This window comes from Bombus bifarius, unplaced genomic scaffold, assembly GCF_011952205.1.
Source record: "Bombus bifarius isolate JDL3187 unplaced genomic scaffold, Bbif_JDL3187 scf7180000007979, whole genome shotgun sequence".
NCBI classification, from domain to species: Eukaryota; Metazoa; Arthropoda; class Insecta; order Hymenoptera; family Apidae; genus Bombus; species Bombus bifarius.
Window position 1 is genome coordinate 2,336,442 of NW_022884364.1, and position 23,239 is coordinate 2,359,680.

Consider the following 23,239-nt stretch of genomic DNA (forward strand, 5'->3'; position numbering starts at 1 on the left):
TTTCTACGGTGAACTTAGCTGGTTTCACATCTGCTTTACATTTAATGAAGGGGGACGTTGATAAAATTCTGAGATGAAAAACGAAGACGTTCGTCCCTCTCATAATTGAAATATATTATCGGTACTCTGGTACAAGTTCTTCCAGAAGTTGGTCAAGTAAAAAATGATAAGATGTTCATTATTAATTAATATCCATTAAAAAATTTTGAGAATGTTGGTAAAACGGGGAAAAATATTGTAATTTTATAATAATGTAAAATCTTTGCAAATATGTTATTTTTTTGCTTTCAAAAGAGAATAATTGTTTCCTACCCGAATCCTTGGAACTCCGGACCCATGTAGGACAGCAAATCTTTTTGAAAGTCTGCCTTGATGACTACACCGTCCACGCTGGGTCCAAATGCACTCAAAAATGTCGGTGGTTGAATATCAACCAGCATCAGCTCTTCTAGGCTTCGGTCTCGGAGACAGTCAACAATTAGTTCGTTGTCTTTGAGCAGATCCTCGGGGATCGAGCAATTAACTGCCCTGGCAAGTCTCAAAGCGTAAGAAACAGGATCGTCGACAACTGCCCACGACGACAAAGCGCTGCCTGATAATAGGATAGCTCTCTTGAATAAACCTATATACAGAAATTTAATATGTTCGTTTAATGATGCTGCAGTATATAAGAAACTATTATATAATACAAAAACCATTCGAGAAATTGAATACAAATTTTTGATAAGATAAAAAAATGTATTATTATTATTTTTTAACGCTTATTCAACCCTTTAATATCTTTTAACGTAATTACTATTCAATGACAATCTTTGACGTCTCGATAAATTCTATGGAAGTCTTTTTATAGAGAAAAATTTCTTTTAGCTCCATTTGGAAGTGGAGCATATCTTTTCTTTGCGTCTCCTGTTTTTAGCATCTCTGTGAGAGAAATATTGAAAATAATCGAAGGAATGGCGCTTTCCCCAGACGATCGTATATATATTAAACGAGCACATTCTAACCACGGCTACGGGAAAGAAAATTCTAGAAAAAGAGAACATTTTCGAAGAGAAGCTCGTTTCTGCTTTTTCTTCTACCATGAAAAACAACGGGGCAACATTTCTCTTGCCGTCTACCCTTTGAAAGTCTACTTTTCCAGGCGAAAAGAAATCAAGTTGTAACAAGAAATAGCCGTGAGATGCTTTGATCTTTCTTTATAGCCTGGGATATCTAGGAAACGTTTTCAAAGTGTCTATTCGAAGAGACAACTTTAATTTATCGAATCTTTCAAATTTTAGGTTAATACCTGTGGCTCTAAATTAATCCTTTTAGGAACTAATAACGTCTAGAAAATCTTCGCAATAAATGTTGCGTTGATTTACTGGAATTCGTTAATTTTCCCGAACATTGTTACACGAACAGTACATGGAAAATTAATTTAGAAAAGAACGATATCGAGGTAAAGAAACTTAGATAATGACAAAATTGCTATTATATCGTAAGGATGTAGAGTGCCGATATAGGGCACGGAACTATAAATTACAACGAGCCTTTTTTGTAGACGCGCCACGGAGATCGGCGTTAAGGAGGAAACTTGTTACAGTCTGGAACAAAGGAGATGGAAATTACATCAGAAAGAACGATATCGTACGAATAACAAGCGCGTTGCGCTGGTTGTACTTATCGACGACTGTCACGTAGCAAGGATAATTGAGCTACCATTCCGTTCTCGTCTCGGTTTCGAATGCAAAAGGCTCTAGAAATTTCCGAAGAAGATACACTATTGGTAAAAGAATCGTTTATGTATAATATATTTGTGTTCCTGTAATTTGTGTAACACTAAACGAAATGGATAAATAGATGCTCTGTGTTTAAAACATTTCAATAGAGAATAGAATGCCTTTATCGCTCAGATTTCGATCTAAACGATAGCAAACGAGACGATTAGACAACCAATGTATGACTTCAGAAGAATGTAAGATTACAAATCTTCTACCCATCTACAACGATCCAATTGCAAGAACAAAGCTGTTTCGTTAACTTCTAAAGCCATTGCCTCAATTATACGCCTTCTGCTGGCCATCTTCGAGACCGACAATTTATCAAGACAGATTTATACCAGCAATTTCCGGCGGCCTGTATTCGGGAAGCCCCATCGACGTAACCGTCGGAGCAATATCGGTCGGGAATCGGCAAGGCTAAGCGAGAAATTCCAGTCTGACAGGCTGGAACGTTCGTTGGAAAAAAGACGAGATGGAAAAACGAACCCAAAGAAACACAGAGCCAGATCGTGGACGTTCCGCGGCCTCATAAAAGCAGGAAGTATTTTCCAATAGCACGTGAGAATACCCGTGACCACTGGGGAAGAAGAACGATATTTCACGCGCATAATATCGCGAGAATTTCTCCTTCCATCGTTTTCTACTTTTCAGCCTATTACGCTTTATCCCGTGTAACCATTTCTCGTTTCATCGTTGGTCGAGGAAGGACCGTTAACAGTTAATGGAACCACGTGAAAACTACTAGAACGAAGATAAAAGGGGAAACAAATGATATTGATAGCTGTATCATTTATATTCCAGCATTTTTACACTCTCTTGTAAATTGACAATCGCAAAAGTTTTTTTAGAATTTTTGCACATTGCTTCCCAGATTATTCGTTTCTATAATCTACCGTTTCTTGTCCCTTTTCCACCCTGTTTTGGCGTGGAGAGTGCTTCAGTTTCTCTGATGAAAATTATCTTATCTTCGACACTCTCCTCTTCAAGAATGATACAGGTGGTTGGCAAAGATAAGGGAAGAATTTCTCGGAGATATGTGAAGAATTAAGGATGAAAAAAAACAGACGAGCGATCCGATAAGATTGTAAACCCTGGATAACTCGGTGCCAACTAACAGTCGAACCATCGAAACGTAACATTGAGCCATCAAAGATTCGTATACTCTGTTATATTCTATTCTCTTAATATGTAATTTTAGAAGATTTAGAAGAATACAAAAGTTATTCATATATTTCATATCTGTTATTCGAATTTTATAAGAGATTATTTGTGAATATTTAGGATATAAAACTCCTTACGATATGGCGGAGAACCAAAATTTTTTACCCGCATTTCGATAGAAACGGTTATTGAAAGATTTAAGTAGTATAAGTCTGCCATGGATCAGACAACCGTGTCGCGTTACTTATATCTGGTATTCTAACAACTCGGAAACTTCTATCAAAATTATTTCTAAGTAATATAAATCGATATTAACTTTATTTCTACATTTTTCTCTTGGGCGTGTTGAGTATTACGAACAAGAGGAGCAAGAAGCAATCGATCTTTGGAATTGCATCTTGAGAAACGTCCGAGCTTCAACGTCGATCAGAAACCAGTTCGACACACATAAGCTCGTTTCCTTCTGAATTCTTCTCGAGAGTCTCGTTAGCGGTTCGTTCCAAGATCGAAGGAATCACCGAGAAGTATTGGATTCCCCCATTGAAAAAGAAGAGGCTTCGCGACCGTCGCCGTCTCGTTATTTATGGCATAACGATTTTTCTTTACTCTTTGCGCACATTCGACCAGAACATCGTAGCTCTGGTTAATTGTTTCGGCACAATCGGCGCGTGCAAACAAAATTATGAACGAGACAACGGTGTATAGAATTTAATCGAACCGAGAAAAACCGTAAGGAAGATGTAAAAATGGTTTCATGCCTTTAGTAACGTAGAATGAGAAACTGGACTTTTATCGTGTTACGCGCGAACTTCTCCAAGTTCGTTGAGATTCGTTGAGATTACTTGGCGAAAGTCACAATCGATCGAATAAACTTCAAACTTGAGAATAAGGGAGAGAGGAACGGCGAAATTAAACGTATTCTTGGTAAGCCTGATTTTTTTATTGATCTTTCAGTTTTAGAGAGAATTTCTTCAGAATTCATTCTATATAATTCGTTTCGCCTGTGGTTGAAAACTTAGTGAGATATTAAAGACGGTTTATGAAGCGTTACATTGTGAATCAATCGTTTATTTGAATGATTTATACGCCAGAAACACGGAGCATATTGTCGACAGAGAGAAAAAGATTACTCACCACGCATGACCGTCGGGCTGATGGCGAGAAAATGAACACAGGCGGCCCCAGTCCCTTGACCCATCAGCGTCACGTTGTTGGGATCGCCGCCAAACAGAGCAATGTGCTCTTTGACCCACTGAAGCGCCGCGATCTGATCCATCAAGCCATAATTCGCGACCCTCGCCTTGGTCTGAGGCGCCATGTTGGCGTTGAGAAAACCAAGCACGCCCAACCGGTAGTTCATCGTTACGATCACTTGGTCCGTGTAGCTGGCTAGTACACTGCCATCGTACGGATTTCCGCTGCCCCAGTCGTAGCTCTCCCCGTGGATATACAGCACTACCGGATGCTTTCTACTATTGTCTGCCATGCCTGTGTACAGAAACGTATCTTTTATCGTTTCCTTCCATATAAAAAAATGTGTAAAAGATATCCAAATGAGAAATAGAGATATCTCCGAGCCAGCTTAGAGATCTTCTTTTACCCGAGAATAATCTCTCCCTTTCATCTTTATTCATGCAATATACCATAGCACGCGTCGAATCCGATAACCGACATCGACGCGACGTAGCGACTAAAATATTAACAGTGTGCCGTCAGTCGATGTTTGGCAAACAATCGTCGAAGGAAAACGTTGCAGGCAACTCTGAACTCTCGTTCCGTTCAAGGTCCGTCGCAGCCTTTGTTCCCTTATCGTCGTCTCGTCTGGCTGAAGGTACAGCCCCGAGCAACGAAGGACGCAACGAAGAGTGGAGAGAATCGGAGGGTTGAAAGGGGATAGAAGTATGATGGCATTGTTCACAGCGAAGTCTGTCAGCGATTTACGGTTACGCCAGAGAAGAGAAGAGAAGAGAAAGAGAAGAGAAAGAGAAGAGAAAGAGAGAGAGAGAGAGAGAGAGAGAGAGAGAAAGAGAGAGACGCGACACTGGGAAAATTAACCTTGCGACAGAGAATGCTGGGCGTGACGAAACGTTCCAGCGGAAATGATGGCCCGCTAATGCTTCTTTGCTATTGTCGCGTGCTTCTGTATGACAGCTGGCCGCGCTCTAGGCACCGTGAACTGCGACATGTGTCGATTCGTACGCGGGATCGCGTGAAACGCGCTTGGCCGACAGAATGTAACGAGAATACGCGTTGGCTAGCACAAGCGGCAGACTTTTGATTAGAGCTGGAATGTTTTACTGGAACGCGTCTCGTGATTGGATGCAAACCCGCAGGGAACTGCGGGAGTCACTCGATCGTTCTTCTATATTGCAGAAATTCGTAGTTGATTCGATATTTGTAGAGGATTGTAATTGGGATGCAAAGATCAGTAAGAAGGAAAATTGCATCTATCGTGATTTCTTTGAGACAAAATACAGTTGACAGTACGATTTAATTGTGTGGCTATTGTAAATTGTAGCAGAGCAAAATGACAGTAGTGCGAGTCAATCGTAAAGATTAGCTCCTCTAATCTCGCTCGTAACTATTCAATATTTGCGTTCATCAGCAATCACATTTTCCTGCAATATGCACTGACTATTTAGCCAACGATGAAATTACCAGAATCGTGGTGGTCAATACAGCATGAACTACCAAATACCGTTTAAATTAACACGGTACATATTTCGATGTTGTATAAGCTCGACCTTTGATCGATTTTATCGAAAAGGAAGAATTCCAGTGGTTCGCCTATATCCTATCGCGGAACACCGACCCCTATTCGAGCGACAATATCAACGTCCACGAGAAACGGGCAAGGAAGGAAGCGTTAAAGAAAGCAGCACGTGAACGACCCTCGTCGAAACAAAGACCGATGTTGACCGTATGTCTGGTCCTATAGAAAAGTTGCAGCCAGGGCTAAAGAGAGGCTTGCAGAGCCGAGACGAGGCAGGGATGGTTGGCAAAAGGGATTCAAGTCTCGGTCTTCGACTCACGCTTCAGAAAATATAAAGTCTGGGACAGTTCGTCGCTCCGAGCGCTTGAATAACCGTGAAGGGCTTTAATTTTAACCCAAAGATTGCTAGTTTAATGTATTTTCATTTCCATTTTGCTCTGTTCTATAATTAATGCCAATTTATTTTATGCGAGTACCCGAGTAATTTTCTGAAATATTGATGCTGTATAATTTAAGGTATTCTAGACACGAAGATTGGCTTTTGCTACATGAATACTCGAGCGTTGAATAAATTGCCACCAGGCGAAATGAGAAACCAAGGTTGCAATTTTCATTTGGCATTCCTATTTTTAATACCTCTCCGTCACCGAGGCGAAAGATGTAAATTCACCACCCGTCAAATTTTCCGTTTCCTATGAACAAACACCAGTTATTGAACACATTACACTCTTTTCTGCCTCCCCACATTTCCTTCGGTAATATCGCGTAGCTATATTTATCTGATATTCTATAAATAGAAACGTGTATTACGTCGCAAGAGAAAAGTGAATATCTCAGTAACTTTTTTCAGCCTGTTCCAATCATACCTAGCTCCTCCGCTCCCTTCGTTTCTTCACTCCAACAAGTTCTTCCAGATACTATTTCGTTAACTTTAACCGACTTCTTCCCTCTGTTATCTTTCAGCTTTAATTATTCTTAAGACTCATTTCTAGCGACATACTGTTATATATTACCGAAACCCGGAGCTTGAAAGCTTTTATGAAGGACCGAAGGAAAAGAACGACGACGATAAAAAAAATTAGAAAGGGTCTGCGTAATGAAATCTAGAACCCGTGGAATTGTAATCAGAAAGGCCTAACGCTTGGACCTCGCTGTAAAATTCATAATTATCGATCTCGTCCCTTTTAGACAAAGCAGATGAATTAAAAAAACATCAATCTTCCTCTACCAACCGCGATCAGTTGATTTTTAATAACTGCGATCCTTTTCTCGAACCTTTGCGATTGGTTATCTTTTTCCTCGGTCCCTTTTGACACACAATCATGTCCGAGGTTTTTTTTTAATTCGAAAGCTGTCGCGTGTCGGTTTCCTCTACCGAATTCCGCCCGTTTAATGGCACGCAGTCAGCCAATAAACCGCGTCGCAATTCTCGCGAGAGCTGGCTCAAAGGGGATGACGCTCGGTTTAGCCTCGAATACCCGTGATGCACGCACAGGCTACGTCGAAAAAGCGGTCCGCGGGTGCATTGTGTTGCGGCCAGTGCAATAATGCGGTGGCCCGCGTCCAACCCCTTCTCTAGTTCCACCCTCTACTCTGTCCCAGTGAAATTAAATTGCTGGCTGCGCTTAAGTAGCGACCCCTTCACTGTTCCCAGCGCAAATCTGGTTACTCGCCTTTTCGAAGGGATTCCGGAGATTCGTAGGAATATTTTGAGCGTTAAGGGTGGATTTAAAGCCTGTTAACCCTTGAGGACCGCGTGTCGATAAAATTTGACGATGAAAAGTAAGTACGTAGCGAAGAACTAGAGAGAAGTAATATTTCTTGAAACAATTTGGTGTTTAATGGTTTCTGCAATAATTTTTGGGGGGATATATTTTTGTGATTAGCTAATTTTTTTTGTATTTATAATTGAATAGTTTTGCCCTGTTCTATTTTTCACGACATTACTAAAGTTTTGTTTAAATTCAATCATAAAACCACGAAATATCCGACATTCCTAATTCAGCTGTCTGACTATCTACAGACAGATCTACTTAAAGTTGGACCACAAAACCGAAGCGCCGGAGATCTACAGAGATACACGCAGTCGCGTAAAAAGCTCGAACAACATCGAGAAACAATTCTCCACGATGTTTACTTTCATCCTATCCCGCATTGTTCACATTCTGGAGCATCGGCCCGTTTCATTTCCGGCAGATTTTCCTTCCATTACTTTCTCATCGCACTCGTACAAACTCCTTAACTCGTTTCTGCAGAACTTTTTCCTTTTCCTCGCCACATCCCCGCCGATCGTCTCCTCCCATCTCTCGTGCCGTATTTCTACCGTTTCTGAAATTATCCCAGGATCTTAATCAAGTAAGTACTTCGTTCCGAAAAGCGGAGTTGCCGAGAGGCGTTTAGCCGGGTTTTTTCGCAATAGTTGACGCACATCTCGTATAAACATCCAGTTTATTAATGCAACTTGCACATTTTTTCACATTTGTATGCACTTCAAAGTACTCTTCCGTTTGGACTTCGATTACTAAAGGAGAACTGTTGATTTCTTTACAAATCGCTGTTATCTCTTCGATATTGAATTAATTTTCTGAAGGCGACAAATTTGTGGAGATTGTTTCTGATTCGATGCGAATGAAATGTGGTCCTCCTATCCGACTATCTGTCTCCTCTAAGCCCATATCCATTAATCTCTTTCTGTTACTCTGTCAGGTCAGATAGTTAAAGAACAGTATCTTGCTGTGGGTAACCTGGCTCATTGATAACCATTACACAAGGGACCGAAGGGAAGAAAAAAGAAAAAGACGAAGGGTTTCATTGGAAGAAGAGAACCACGGGATCGTGTGGGAAGACAGAACCGAGCTTTCCTAACTGGCCTTTGTCGTCCACTGACAAAAGACAAATAACTCGCCTTTCATCTTGCCACCTACGGAACCGCAAAAAGCCATTCCGAGTTTCGCTTCATTCCGGACGCCGGACGCCGGACGTCCTCTGGATTTCGTTCTTCCTCCGCGAAAGTCCGAAAACTGGGACGAGTTAAAAGCGGTTTTCACGGGCCGCGTAGACACAGGGACAAACGAACGTGTGGGCAGGTCGTTCGAGGCCTCCAAAATACGTTCGGTTGCCTTTGAACGGCGCCCTTCGAGTGACTCGTCTTACACACGCGATCCCATTCGACGTTTTCGACGGTTTCTTTCGTTCGGATTGCCTCCTGTCTTTTGTTCCACGTTTGTTAGAACCTTTGTGGAATGGTCAACTTTCATCGTTGCTTTCTTTCTTCTGGTTCTAGGCTATCGCGTGTCTTCGTTACAGAATAACCGAGCGAGAAATGAAACAAGTGAGAAATTCTTATTTTAGCGAAGCAGCATAATACAAAGACGATGTAACACGGATAAGAAGATGGAAGAACGAAGATCTTAGTTTGAATTCGTCGGTATTTTCTGAGATATTTGCATTTAATTTAGATTTGACGCAGTCCTCTGTTACGTAACAAGGATAGTGCGATTATCCTTTTTCGTGGTTACGCGATCGCAGTTTAACTGCGATTAAAAAACGTCGTTTAAGTCTATTACATATTTTGGGAAAGTTTAACTTTTGATCAATTACCTTGTATTGGGTGTCGACACTTTCATTTCAGCTAAACCCTTTAATCTTCAAACATAGCTGGGCAAGACATTCTTGTTACAAAACGGTTTCTTCTTCATTCGATGGATAAACTGCCAGGAACGAGGCCCGCGGGGAACAGAGCTTGAAAGAAATATTTCCTGGTCGTAAAGAAATTTGCTAACTGAAGTAGCTCGGCAGCTTGCGAGACGGCCAGGAACGCCCAGCCATGCTTCCGGTCCAACGGACTCCATCAAAAGCACCAGCTTCTTCTTCTTCTTTCGTTCTCTATCTTCCGTTCTCTAGTCGCTCTTCTTTGGCCCGGTCGCAGGCAAGTAGTGTTGCATATTTGATGAGACGTTTCACGGAGTCCTTTCAGCCGGCAAGTTCGCCGGTATTAGCATAGTAAACATGGATTTACGTTATGCCTATGCATTCGCGCGGGGATCAGGCGAACTTAGGCGTGTGCTCGCGCTGCGACTTTCGCGAACTATTCTCTGGCACGTACACGGTTGGCCTCGGTTGTCGCCGGCCGGATTTCGCCTCTTCCACTTTGCTAACTTTCTTTTTATCGCTTTGCTTCATGCCTCGCTGTCGAGTTAGTTGATTTATTTTAATCTTTCTAGTTTCTCTCGTCCTTTGTTACGCATATCCACCTCGTATTTAGAGAAATATAGATTTGATCAGTATACTAATTAACTGGATTTTGGATTTACGTTTCATTTCAATTGTTGTATCGTTGATGTATCTCTACGCAGCTAATTAATATCGAACTAATATCTCGTTGGTATTTGAACAATATCGTTGAATCGATTGCTAGGTGTTCGTGTTCTATACGCAGACGTGATATTTTACCTAATTATAATTAATATTACAATAGAAGCTCTGATTTTACTGCAGATAAATAAAAGTAGGCAGAACGAAACTAGGATACGTTGTAATTTGCCCAAGTTATCAAACAATAAAAGGATATAATAGCGAAAAATTCAAGAAATTTTTGCCAGAAGGGACTTGTACGAATTTTACTCGAATCTCGTCAACCTCTTTTACAGTAGACATTAAGGAGGTAAAAAAGCAGCTTCCATACGGGGCAGTTTAATTTCTCATTTGCACGGAACTACAACAATGTCTGCATACGGTAGCAATCGGGCGAGACATCGTCTCCATAGTGTCTTTATCCTTGATTGGATGCTGGCCCGAATCGATGCGCTTCGCTCTGTCTGTCCTCTTCCCTTTGAATTCCCTTACTTCCTCGAAATCAACCTCCTTGAAACTATGTACACGGAGTTACACGTATTTACACGCCCTGTTCGAGCATCAGGTTTCGCACGCTTGCTCCTGCGCATAACCAGGAACGCGAGCACCGATAAAATTAATCTGTTTTTGGTGGAATGACGATTTACTCGGAGAAGGTGCTTCGTGGTTGGATTGAGTTAAAGCGAGATCGTTGTTCCAGCTACAGACGTAGGTAGATAGAGAATTGAGTCAGAGCGAACAATAGTCTGAGCACTTTGACGCGTTTCAAAGTGTGTGAGTTAGTTAAACATTCTGTGAAGTAGATGTTTGCAAAATTTACAATTACCTTTGTGCAGCGCTTGAGTTAAGGCGGGCAAAGTTAAATTAATTAACGAATAGATGAACGTTTTACCGAGACGTTTCGAAGTCGCTTTGCGTGTTTCAATACGAAATTAAACCATTTCGTTGCAAATTAAAAATTGGGTTCATTTGATCGGGTTAATTGAAATCTTAAGTATTTCTGGGAGTCTCTTAGTAGCCCCAAGATTATTATTTTGATTACGGAAGGTATTAAACCTGAATATATAAACTATATTTTGCTATCTGAATATGTACGTATACATAGGGTCATATACAGAGAAATCTTGTACAAGTATCTGCACGACTAAACGGCCAACCCTCCTATCTTGTACATATCTCTCGTGGAGCTATTTGCATCCTGCATCTTTCGAAGATAATCGAAATCGATCCGCATCGTAAATGGCGAACTTTCGCTAACAGATATCCGCTATACTTGGCGGATGAATGGAACGATTACCTTACTTTGCAAGAAAGGAATAAAAGACCCGTTTAATTTGGGTATGTTCAAATTATCGATGATAGAATTATTCCAATGAAAAAGAATGCTATTATACATATAAGAATAACCATTTTGTCAGTTATTAATTGGTTCACTTGCTTTTTACTAGACCCGTTAAAGCATTTTCAGCTGCAACAGATATGTCAAAGGACGCGAAACAAAAACGTACTATAAACGATCAGTTTTTGATACAGGGCCGACAGTGTGGTTTACCAAAGGGGTGAAACTTGGCAAGCCGACCGCGACCAGGCAGAGTCTCACTTAATCGAGGTCGCGTAATTTAAGTTAAGCAAGTCGTAAAGCTCGATTCGTAATTACATGCATCCGTTATGCACCAACACCGGGCCATATTCGTACGTACGTGCGTAATCGAAAATCGTTTAATGGCAGGAACCAATGGCCGTTTGCCCCGCTAAATTGTTTCGGCTTCGTCGTGCTTTCTTTATTTTCTCTCGCACGCCCGCCTTTCTTTTCTTTTTCCTCTTGCCAGCAGCCGTAGCGGATATTGGAATCGTTCGAAATTTAATTGAAGCTACACCGATGCACAAATCCACGTTATATTTCCGCTATCTATTTGCCTCTCTACGTGTCTCTCTTCTCTTTTATTTATACGAGCTTTTACCCGGTTTCGTCCAAAAATAATTCGGTCTTAGCTTTTAATTTAACCATTGAATCACAATTACGCGTAAAATATTTTCACAGGTATTTTAATCACGAGATATTTTCGTTTCGAAAGCGGAGCATTGGCAAAAAACGATCGTACAAAGAGAACGAGCGGTTAGTGACTTGGCCTGAAGGCAGCGAATGGCTATTGATGATACACGCGATCACGCATCGATATCTGTAACAGACAGCTTTTCTGTTACAACGCTTTCGATTATTAAATTGTTCATCGGTACCGCGGGACGATGCCAATTAAAGTGCGTGCTCGTGTGGGTAACGATAGTTAGATAACAGGCTTCTAGTAATATGGAAATACGGATAATGCGATTAAATATTTACAGGTTCGTGTCTGGTCGAACACGTTTTACGGATAATTGGAGAAAAAATGACTCGATCGAAAAAATTGGATTTGTGATCGATCAAGGCGTTCGAAATTCGTTTTAAAACATTACCGAGGGATAAAAAGGCTATGAGCTTGTTCTTTCGTTTCATTCATTCTCATCTACGAATCTCCATATATTTGGTAACTTGGAAGAAAATTTGCACGTTCAGATTCAGTATGTATGTTGACAATATAAAATTGGACAATATTATGCAACAGAACTTGCATATCTGAGACAAACTGAGAGTGTTCGATCTCAACTACGTCTGCGTCGAATCTTACACGCGTGAGAAGTCGCAGCTGGTTACATACAAATCTATCTAACTAGTCTGTTGTTTCTAATGCTCCCCTCACTAAAATTTATTCCGCAAACTTGGAAAACACACCTTCTGGCAATTGTCAATTGTTTCGCCCTCCATGTATCCCACTGGTTGCACTCTGTCGAAAGCACCGCTTCCGGTGAATTTCTTGATACTTTGTTTAACTTTGTTCAACACTTGTATACTGGCTGATGCCTTCTTCTTCGGAGAACTATCGTTGCTAACTACTTTACTCAGCATCGCAGTTTCGATGTCAGCGGACGTCCCAAATTTTTTAAATCGTGTTTCAACGATACGAATGCGAACAATACTCGGGAAAGGAAACTTGGAAAATAAAACTACAAAACGTCTTGGTTCGAAAAAGAAAACTTTAGGCTCTGTACGATGACGACGAACGTAAATTAAAATAGTTGATCTGATGTAAAACGATGTAAAACTCTTAATCGATCACGGCATTCTTGCGTGCAATATCAAATACACGAGCTATAGTGTTTAAAGGAAGTTAATATTATCAACTACCAGTATTATCGAATCATCAATGTTTCTTTTACAATATCCTTTGTATCGTTGGAGGACAAAGGTGGTTGAGAATTCGCACTAGAAAATTCTATTGTACCTCGTTTAACTTTAACAATTGCGCAGAGAAACTCGTGGTCCTTTTAAAGAAACGATAAAATAATAAAGGGTTAAAACAGCAGTGTTTCGTAAAAATTCAAGAACAGAAATGTTGAAACGCGAACGAGGAAAGTTTCGCTGTGACAATGAAACGAAAGGAACGCACACGGGTGGCCGGATTGCCAAGGCACGTTTCGAGTGCCAAACCTCAGGCTTGGCCGGGCTTATGCGCGTGGAACGCCGCAGCTGGCTAAATCCGAATCCGCCTAACCGCTACGTGCGCCTCTCTTCGCTCGTTAAATGTCCCGCAGAGCGAGCCGTAAGGCGGCCATCGGCCCGAATCCGCTGGAGGCGTGCTCGTGCTGCCTCCTCTCAACTTCGTTTCTCTGTGTTTAAGCGAGTTAAGCCGTTCTCCTCTTGATTCGTAGCGTTCCGCGTTGCAACGAGCGACGAGAATCGGTGATTCAGCGTGTTCACGCGCTAGGATTAAACAGAGTTTGGCTAATAATCCACTTCTAATTACAAGTTTCTTCGGTTTTCCTTGTCATTAAGCAATTTCGCGAATGTTTGTAAATCGTGGTCGTGAATTTTGATGGGGACAGGAAGTGCTGCTTTTTATAAGCATGAATCTTCGATTTTCTTATCGTTGGAAGGTTTTGACAGGTACGTAGGAGAAAAGAGTGTTCAATAAGTAATGACTAGATGAAAGGCTTTTTCTTCGAGAGCATGCTGAAGTAAGATAATGATAGCTCAAGTAATAGGATTCTTTTGTGCTCCGAGGCCCCGATCTTCCTATACCTCGATATCGTCAGACATTGTTATAGCATAATTTTCAATAGTCGGTGATTAATTTTCGAGATACAGACGGAAGCAGCGAAGGCTGAAGTACGAAATAAAGTTCGGATGTTCGATTTTTTTTTCTCCTTGATAATGCGACTGGAAGATTTCACAGCATTTTTAAATTAAAGTCTTTTGAAGGAACTTGAAAACAAAATATGAAATCGAATGGTCAACGAGAATTTCCCACGTGACATTTTATTAAAGCCGTGGCGCAATAACTGGGCATCAGATGGTGGGCTGGCAAGATTCGTTCTCGCGGTGTAAATTGTCTGCTGTAACTTCTTTTTTTCTTTTTTTTTTTCTAAAAGGAACGCACCCATGGGAGCGTCAGGCAACAGTCGTAATTCCAATAGAAGTTCAATTCCATCGGATTGTTACGTTTTTATGCTCGATTACTCGGTAACCGTTCAGGCATCGATGCGTTTCCTATAGATGCAGGAATGTGCGCCCGCTCGTACTCACAGAGATATCGTACGGTAACATCGTGGACGATAAATCAATTAGCTGACTTTCAATGCCATGAAACCGCGAAACTGCACCTCCAAGAGAACACTCAAAAGGTAGACAAAAAAATGGGCAAGGTGTGGATATCGATTTATCGTCCGGTCAGCGGTTTGTTAAATTTTTTTTGCTCAAAGTGGTCGCGTTTCTCTCTGTTCCACTGTTATGGACTTTCTATGCACATTCGATTGGTTATTTTTATGACTTTCAAGTCCACTTATTGGCAAACGCCTCGCGTACGAGTTCCTTTTAATCCAGGTAAAAGTTTCGTGCTTGAAAATTGCGTTTGCAAACGAGATTACGTCTATATATGTATATATCTTAATACAAATCGACGAATGACATCATTCTTCAGTCTTCGATAGTAGAAGAGCAACGCCAGCAGTGTCCGCTGTTAATATATATTTGTATACGAGATTAACAATTCGATGGTTTCAACGTCGTAGAGATTAAGTTATTCTCGTCATCTTTGAGCTTAAACTACGATAGCTGAGTGTGTTAAGATGTGTGGTCGATTTTAATTAACTTTGTAATTACAGTTTAGATACGTTCCATCTAATCTGGATAGCTTAAATTACCACATTGCACCATGGTGACTATAGTTATCAGCATAACTATAGTAGGTGTTAAATAAACGCAGAATCTCTTGTTGCTTTGTCATTCCACCCATATATCACGAATAATATGGATGAATAACTAAAGTTTTGAAGGCGATTTTTCTGAACACAGCGCTGCAAGAAAATGCACGACAGAATTATTCGAAAACTGCGTGCTTCGACTGTAATTCACTTTGGAACTGCGAGCAATTTCGATAAATCACCAGGCAATACCAGCCTTCCTCGCTTCAAGCCGCCCTGTGTGTTTGAAACACTTTCACGTTATTTCTTCTGCGTGCTAAGGAAGAAATGCGGCAGAGAGAGAACGAAATTTGGGAAGAAACGACGACGAGGGACAGCGAAGGAGAACAAGGATCGCTAAAGCACACAACTTGCGTCTCCAGCTTAGAAAACCACCTTGCCGCTGGTTTTATAGGAGACTTAACCTCGTCAAGGTCTTAACTAAAAGCGTCACGTACTGACGTGGGCGCGAAGGGAAAATACTGCTCGTGTTCTTCATCGTTTTAGGCTGTCATAAAACAAATGCCTTCTTCGTGTCAACCTTAGACGATATACACCCCTTTGACTATTTAATGAATACAATAAGAATAATTGTCTTTGAATCTTTTTCATGTTCAGATTTCATTAACGTGACGTGTAGAGAATGGTGGATAAATTGGTCCGGTCTTTTGGTTCTGAAGGTTCAATTAAAGAACAAAAAGTGGGTTATGAACAATTTCCGCAGCGCAAGTACGTACGGCTCATTAAAATACACGGTACAATAGAAAATGGCCCCCACATAGTACAAGGTTGGTAATTAATTCCTAATCGACCTCGCAAAATCGATTTCGAATTTTACTCGACTCTCGAACTGCACCTAGTCGACTATTCCAAAGTTAATTAGTCAAGATCGATGTAGATGACCAGAATTGATTATACTCGTATTAACACAATGCCAGACTTCGACGTCGGGACCAAAAGCCGGCCTTGTTAGCTTCCTAAAACAGTTCTCTTATACCTAGCTTTACGATACAATTAATTTTATTGTTACAGCAGAAACCTATCAATAAACTTCGCGGAAGAAGTACATTCGTCGTTTCTCAAAAACATTTTACTTAAAGTACTCGAGTCTCTACGTATATTTTTTATAATCGCGAAAAAATCAATGTCCAATGGCATGAGGACAATCGTGCTGAAAAAAGGAAAACCGCCCGCTCCAAAGGAAAACCGCTAGAGTGTTCTTCTCGTAGCCGTTCTTTCGATAGAAAGAGGGACGCGATAAGATCGAGTATTGTTGAGCTTTCAGACAATTCTTTGCTTACAGAGGTTCGCTGGAAGTCTCCTGTTAGCCAACCAGGACGATGCTTCGACTGCTCTCTTCCTGCCTCGTCCTTTCTCCACGATAACATGGAATTATGGCGGAAAGATTGTCGAGTGTGACTTCAAACAGAAGCTACTATATCTCTGCCAGGCTAGACAAGCGAAACTGCTACTTCTTCGTTGTTGTACGTGGTTCACCAAAGAGCTTGCTGGTCAACAAATCGAGTGTTCGACTGGTTTGCTACAGTTTAGATTACGATGGCAGAAGGTATCTTGTTTTCGTAGTCTATGATAATTCTCTCTCTTTTTAACAGGATGCTGAATAATCTTTTCGTTATAGAAGATGATCAATTTATAATGAATATAATTTGCATGTGAATATTTGACGTCAAAGTAGATATATAAATCACGCAAAATAGAAATTGTTACGTAATGATCCATCCACAAAGGCGTTATTCATTTGCTTCATAAAATGTTTTAAGTTATTGCGAAAATTCTGGAATGTGAATGAACTTTCATTCGCTATAGAGACAAGAGACACGAAATGTAAAGAGATAAAGAAGAGTACGAAGTAAGATTAAAAGCGTTTCGTTCATACCCTCACCGGAAAGAGATAATCGCTATTTAACCTGAAACGCGCACAAAGCTTTAATATTCATTACGAGGAGATTCAGCGAGGGTGACGAACGTACAAACGTTCGCCAACAGAAAAAGTCGTCGAATAAAAGCGATGCAACGAGAACCAATAACGAGCAAATATTAATTAAACTAATCCTTGCTCGTATTGAAACAAACAATTGCAAATATGACGTTATACAGTATCGGTCAAAAGTTTCGATTGGAACGTCAAACGTTTGACGAAGTGGTCAAGTATTTCTAAATAACATTTTCTCTAGAAAGTTCCCTTGCCTTCTTCAGTTGCAATTTTTAATGTGTGTGTGTGTGTGTTTCTTTTAAAAAAGTGTCATCTAAAATCACACGATACTGTAATGAATGCAAACTGCATAAAAATATACGGAGCAATGCATATATGCTTATATACGTCTCGAGTATACAAAAATTTTCATGCAAATAAGTTTCTGTTTGCCAAGAAAATAAGAGAATAAGAAAGAATAAGAAGAAAACGAGAACTAAAATTGCAGACGTATTTTAAAATAATATTTCCATGTACGATCTGTTTCAAATTATTTGATTTCAATCTACGATCACTCGATAGTGCGGTACAATCCATTCTACTTTTTCAGCTACGAGGTACAAAGTTTTGACAGATATTGTTGGAAACGTATATATGTACATGGGTACGCGTGACAAGGCTGTTCCATTCTGTATCGTAACGAATCGCGTCCAAGAATAATTCGACGAAAGCAACGTTGGAATTGATTCATCGACAGAAAATTGATAATGGCTGAGAATAAAGGCCGAGCGGAATAATTAAAACGTGCGAGTACGGCAGAGCTCGCTGGTCACAGGGCTTAATGCGAGTCGAAAGCTTTTGTTTCGGATCTAAATCAACCGGAAAAAAGAGAAATGTAGAAGCATTAACGGTCAGAGACTAAAAAGGAATCGATCGAAACGATAATCTCCTGTGGACCGATGTTAGCTAATCTTTCGTAGAAATCAAAAGAATAGATAGATTAATGGTTAGCGAGACAAAGACAATCGATGGAACGAAGATATTTATTTCTGACATAAAAGGTGGAATAAGTTTCACGAAATTACACGGTTCGCGGCATGTACTTTCTCGATCGACACCGCAAACTCCATCGGAACATAGCATGGGAAATAGCGTTAGCTTGGCTTTGCTTTATTGTAACATCGACGTTACAGTGTTAATGAAGTTAAAAGTAATTATCGGTCCCGCCAAGTACGCGACGTATTACGTTACGTCTCTGCATTTCTCCTCGCGATTTCATGAGAAATTTTGACGAAATTTTGACCACATGGTGTTCGCGTAATGCAGTTGTGCATAAAATAATACCATAAACGTTCGAATTTGGACGATTCCCGATTCTTCACCGGGTGCAACGTACCATTTTATGAGGAGAATATAACACATATACCTATAGATATATACGATTTATGAGTTTCAGACGAGATCATGCACATGCAAAGAGATGGCATATGAGAAGGTTTTATCACCTAACGCCTCGCCCTCGAGACCCGTAAATATGTTATTGCGATGATGGGGTGACATGTTCTCCCCTTTTACGGCATGCATTCTTTTTCGGCTTGAAATATTTGGAAATAATTTGCTCATCAACGTATCTCGACGTTCTGAATATTATATAAGTAAATAAATTAAATATTGCAAGAGTGAATAGCTTTCTATACGCATAGAATTGCGCATTAAGCGCGTAAAAATTAAGCTGAGAAAAAACATTCATCCAGAAGTCATTAGTAACACTTCGTCCAACGTTTCAGTAGTATAACTTGCCACTGGTCAAACGGGCCTGGGCAAAGCGCAAGGGCCGCTGAAACCGTGTGACAGCCAACGGAGCTCGTTAAACGCGCTTGTCCAAAACTTCCTAGCGAGCAATTCCAGCGGGCAGACGCTGAAAAATTCCTTTGGTCAAGGCGAATTACAGGCAAAAACGCGACAAGACAGAGCGACAGCGAGAGAAAGAGAGAGTTTCGTGCGCAGAATGGCAAATAAGACGAAGCAGTCCGTCCAGGCGTTGGCAATCGAGGGCTGCAGCAAATAAATAGGGGCAACGAGACGACAGCCGCGAATAAAAAGTGGCGCTCGCAATCAAAACAGCCGTGGCGCGAAATGAAATCAGCGGACCAGCCAACGAATGCAAATTTGTACCGGGAAAGTTCTGTAAATTGATTACTGAATTATTTATCGAGGCTTCTTTCTTCCATTTCCGATTCTCCCTTTTCGTATTTCGTAGAAAGTCTCATCGTTCACGATTGTCCGTTATCTTTGTGGACTAAAATTCGACTGAATTCCTTTGATCAAAGTTCCGAAGACACGTGTTTCATCAGTATATATTCTGTTAAAGTGGCCACCACTTCTAAGAAAACTCTACATCTGGCCTTTTTAGTTTTCTCAAGCACTGAAGTCATCGACAGCGTATAGACAAAAGACTGGGACGAAGGCAGACCATAGATAATTGACAGGCGACGACGGCTTCGGGGTTTTCAGTTATAGGATAACACTGCTAGCGTGCGGATCTGGACCAGCTCAAATTATATTCCTACTTGTACTTACACTTCTGTATAAAAGTATATTGTCTACCTTACAATTTATCCACTCGTTTCTCTGTTTATACATTTAATAACCTCAACATATTCTGATCGTGACAAAGTACGTTTCCGCATATACAATGTACTTTATTGTGGTTAAAGAAAGCGATATTGTCTGAGTTTCTTCGACGCAGAGAAATCGTTTCGAAGAGTAGAGGTTGATCAATTTCTCAATTTTATTCGATTATCCTTGTGACGATGAAAGCATCGAATTCACGCCGTTGCGAACTATATCCTTCGACTCCATCGACAGAATTTCCCTAACTACGACGCCATAGAACCCGATATTTGATTAACGCGAGCCATAACATATCTCAGTAAATCGGTGAAACGCTCGATAACGAACACATTTCAATTACGATCGTGTCCACCTGAAATGTAAATGAAAGTGTAATAGCTGTGTTTGCCTCTGCAACTGGTCAACAATATTTAAAGAGTTAAACAATCGTTAATACAAGACGTGTCTGCAAAGATCCGTATGACTTGACTTTCTCTTAAATTTCGAAACTTTTATTCCGTCATTCTATTACGCAAAATAGTTATGATTCAATTTTTGCGTTATTGTCGCGCGAAAGTCAGCGAAGTTATAAAGTTTCGCAACCGAACCGAAGACGAAGAGAAATAATTGTAGGAGAGAAATTATGTCAGATTTTACTTAACTGGAATGCCATTAATTTTAAGCCATCGGGCATTCATGGCGGCAATTATCCACACGTACAAAAACACCGAGAAAAACAGAATGAGATTTATTCCCGCTCGTTTAAAACTCATCTCTCTTTTCCCTCGGTAAATTATCCATCGGTGCTTTTTGCATTTCATTCATCATGTTGTATCCTGCTTGCAATTTTATTTCGCGTATTCCGTTTAATTTTGTTTAATATAAGACGCAAATAGAATTACGGATAATCTTCTGTTTCAAGTTGTCCGAGATCAATTTCTCGAAAGAAATTAACGTAGCGCTGGATATTTCACAATTACGGAATTCTCCGCGTCGCTTCTCTCCATGGGATATGGATCAGATATTACGTAACACTGAATACACAAATAAAATATCGAACTGTTTTACTTTACATTATTAAATAGTTGGCTGCAACAGTTTCATACCTGTTTAATCTCCACGTGTTTTTCGTTTCCTCGTTTACATACATGGAAAGCGTAATTTCTTCGTAAATAATTCATATGTACGCAAATTAGGCGCAAATTTCATATCAGAAGAGAGTTTCTCCACTCGCAAACGTTACCTTCTCGACAAAACTCAACTGGAAACCGATTGTCCGTCAGCACATTTCGGTACATCTCGGTTGAAGTTCGACAAGCATACGTAGCAATTTGCTGTCTTGAATGTAATACCAGCTTGGAGAGGCAAGACTCTGCGGCTTTCCATAAGCGTATTGCTAGTTGGACCAGCTTGCATTACACTGATAATCCGCGGAATACTTGCGAGTTCATAATCGAGTCATCTGGCCCAGGGATCTGGAGGGTGTTAATCCGGAATTACAGCCTACTTGGCTTATTTTCCCGATCGCATATCAGGATTCTTACCATTTTCCGTCGTTTTATACGATTACGCTCAGCATGGCTATGCGCTACTGCAAACACAGACTGAATAAAAGCGCATATCTACTTAAAATTCTTTAATATCGTTCTTCAAACAGAATGACTATTGCGTTGTGCAAACAGACGATGGATAATGTTCCGTGTAATCATCTGCAGAGATTGCCGCTTTGGTATCCTAATTGTTTCGAAGCTAAATGCGTGACGAAACGTACGAAAATAGAACGTTACCATGCAGCTGCCTTTCATGTCGCGCACGCGCTGCCGTTTTTCTTTCCTCTCCTCCCTCATCGCTGCTTTTGTTCCGTCGTTTTAACTTTGAGATATGCGATGCAAACAATCGAGCCGCTTCATCGAGGCCTAGCATATACCACCGTTTCGATTACGGGCACAATTGTTTATTGTACGGGCTGCAATAATTGTTTCAAGCATTCGTATCTAGCGCCTGCACTCTTTCTCTGCCGGAATCCGACCCGCTTCAGATTCGAAAACGTTTTGAATTCCACGCGTGTATCGCACGAAGGCTAGCGATTCCCTGCGAAAAGCACGGCTGAATTCAATAGGTTTGTTTCCAGCCTCTTTTTGTTAAATTTTCATCCCATACTTTCCAATCTGTTCCATTTTACGAATCCACTGTTGCAGACTTAAGAGAATTTTTCAAGTGTCGGAGAGCACGGATTCCCTGACAATTTTAGAAGTTTTGAAGAGTCTGGAAATAATTCGTGGAATAATATGCGGTCACGAATTTATTGTTCCTCTTGTATAATGAAAAATATCTTTGAATAGTTCGTTAAAGAAAGAAATCACGTTATATTTACGAAACTCGCGGTCCAATAATCAAAGCGTGACAATCGGTGCTACGTTGGTCTGATTGCGCGACTATTTCCTTCTTTCTGCCAAGTAAATCGCATCAGAGACTACCCTCGTTCTCGCTTATTGTTCCATTCTTAGGAAGGAACGTCGAGTCGTCACTGACGCGTTGTGCTCGCGAGCTCGTCGCGCGCGTTTGCCTTCGCTTGGCGAACTGTCAAAAACAAAGATTCGTTTGTTCGTATCGGTGTAGAGGATGCAACTTCTGTCGAAAGGGGACGAGACAGAAGGAAAAGGAGACAGAGCAGCGGACGTAAAAAGCCATGCGGACGAAGAATGGCCTGAAAAGGATCGAGTTTCATGGAGACGCGTCAGTGCGAATAATGATAAAGACGAGAACGGTAGGACTTGCTCGTTGCGAAAATGAAAACTGAGACAGACGAGAGAGGCTGAAACGGAGAATAGAACTTTATTTCGAAGAAACAAACGCGTGACTCTTGAACTAGAGAATAATAGAATTTTCCTAGGTTCTCTAAGATAATCTGTTCTTTTCTTATCTTCCGATATTCTCGTATGATTTTCCTGATTTATCTAGTTTGCAGAGTTTCCTCAGACAATTCGTTAAATCAAGTTAAATCTGAAAGAATTTGAAAGCAGATTGACATGATACATTGTACCGTGCCAGACACAGAAAACAGAGAACGAAAGAATCGTCCTGATCTAAAAGAATGCTCTCGCGACAAAGCTAGATGGAAGTACGAAAAATGTTAGGGACATGGTTTGAAAGAGTCCAGTCGGAAATAAAGAATAATAAAGCCGGGTAACGAGCGGTGTATAGACGGTGTAAGAGCAAAAATACTAAGGTGAAAGGAAGACGAGGGGAACTTGACTGACTTAAAAGCACTAAACACTGATTTCAACTTAACCCTGAGATACAAGCGGCCACCTTACGACAGGCGTGTGCTTCTCAACGCCCTTGAGTGCGTCCAACCTCGAAGAAACTGAAAACGAGCCACGTGTCCTACTAACGAAACCTCAGAACGTTCCTCTTCGCTTTTCA

The 23,239-nt window shown here is 40.7% G+C and overlaps 1 protein-coding gene across 2 annotated transcripts in view; it reads right to left on the reverse strand.

Annotated features, from left to right (window-relative positions):
- The window catches only part of LOC117204607 (neuroligin-4, X-linked), a 261,586-nt gene that overhangs the window by 99,222 nt on the left and 139,125 nt on the right, over positions 1-23,239 (reverse strand). For both annotated transcript variants that reach the window (XM_033442143.1, XM_033442144.1), the window contains exons 5-6: positions 4,059-4,412; positions 313-622 (exon numbers count right to left, since the gene is read on the reverse strand). In XM_033442143.1, coding sequence (XP_033298034.1) covers positions 313-622; positions 4,059-4,412 — 664 coding nt within the window. The remainder of the gene's footprint in view (positions 1-312; positions 623-4,058; positions 4,413-23,239) is intronic.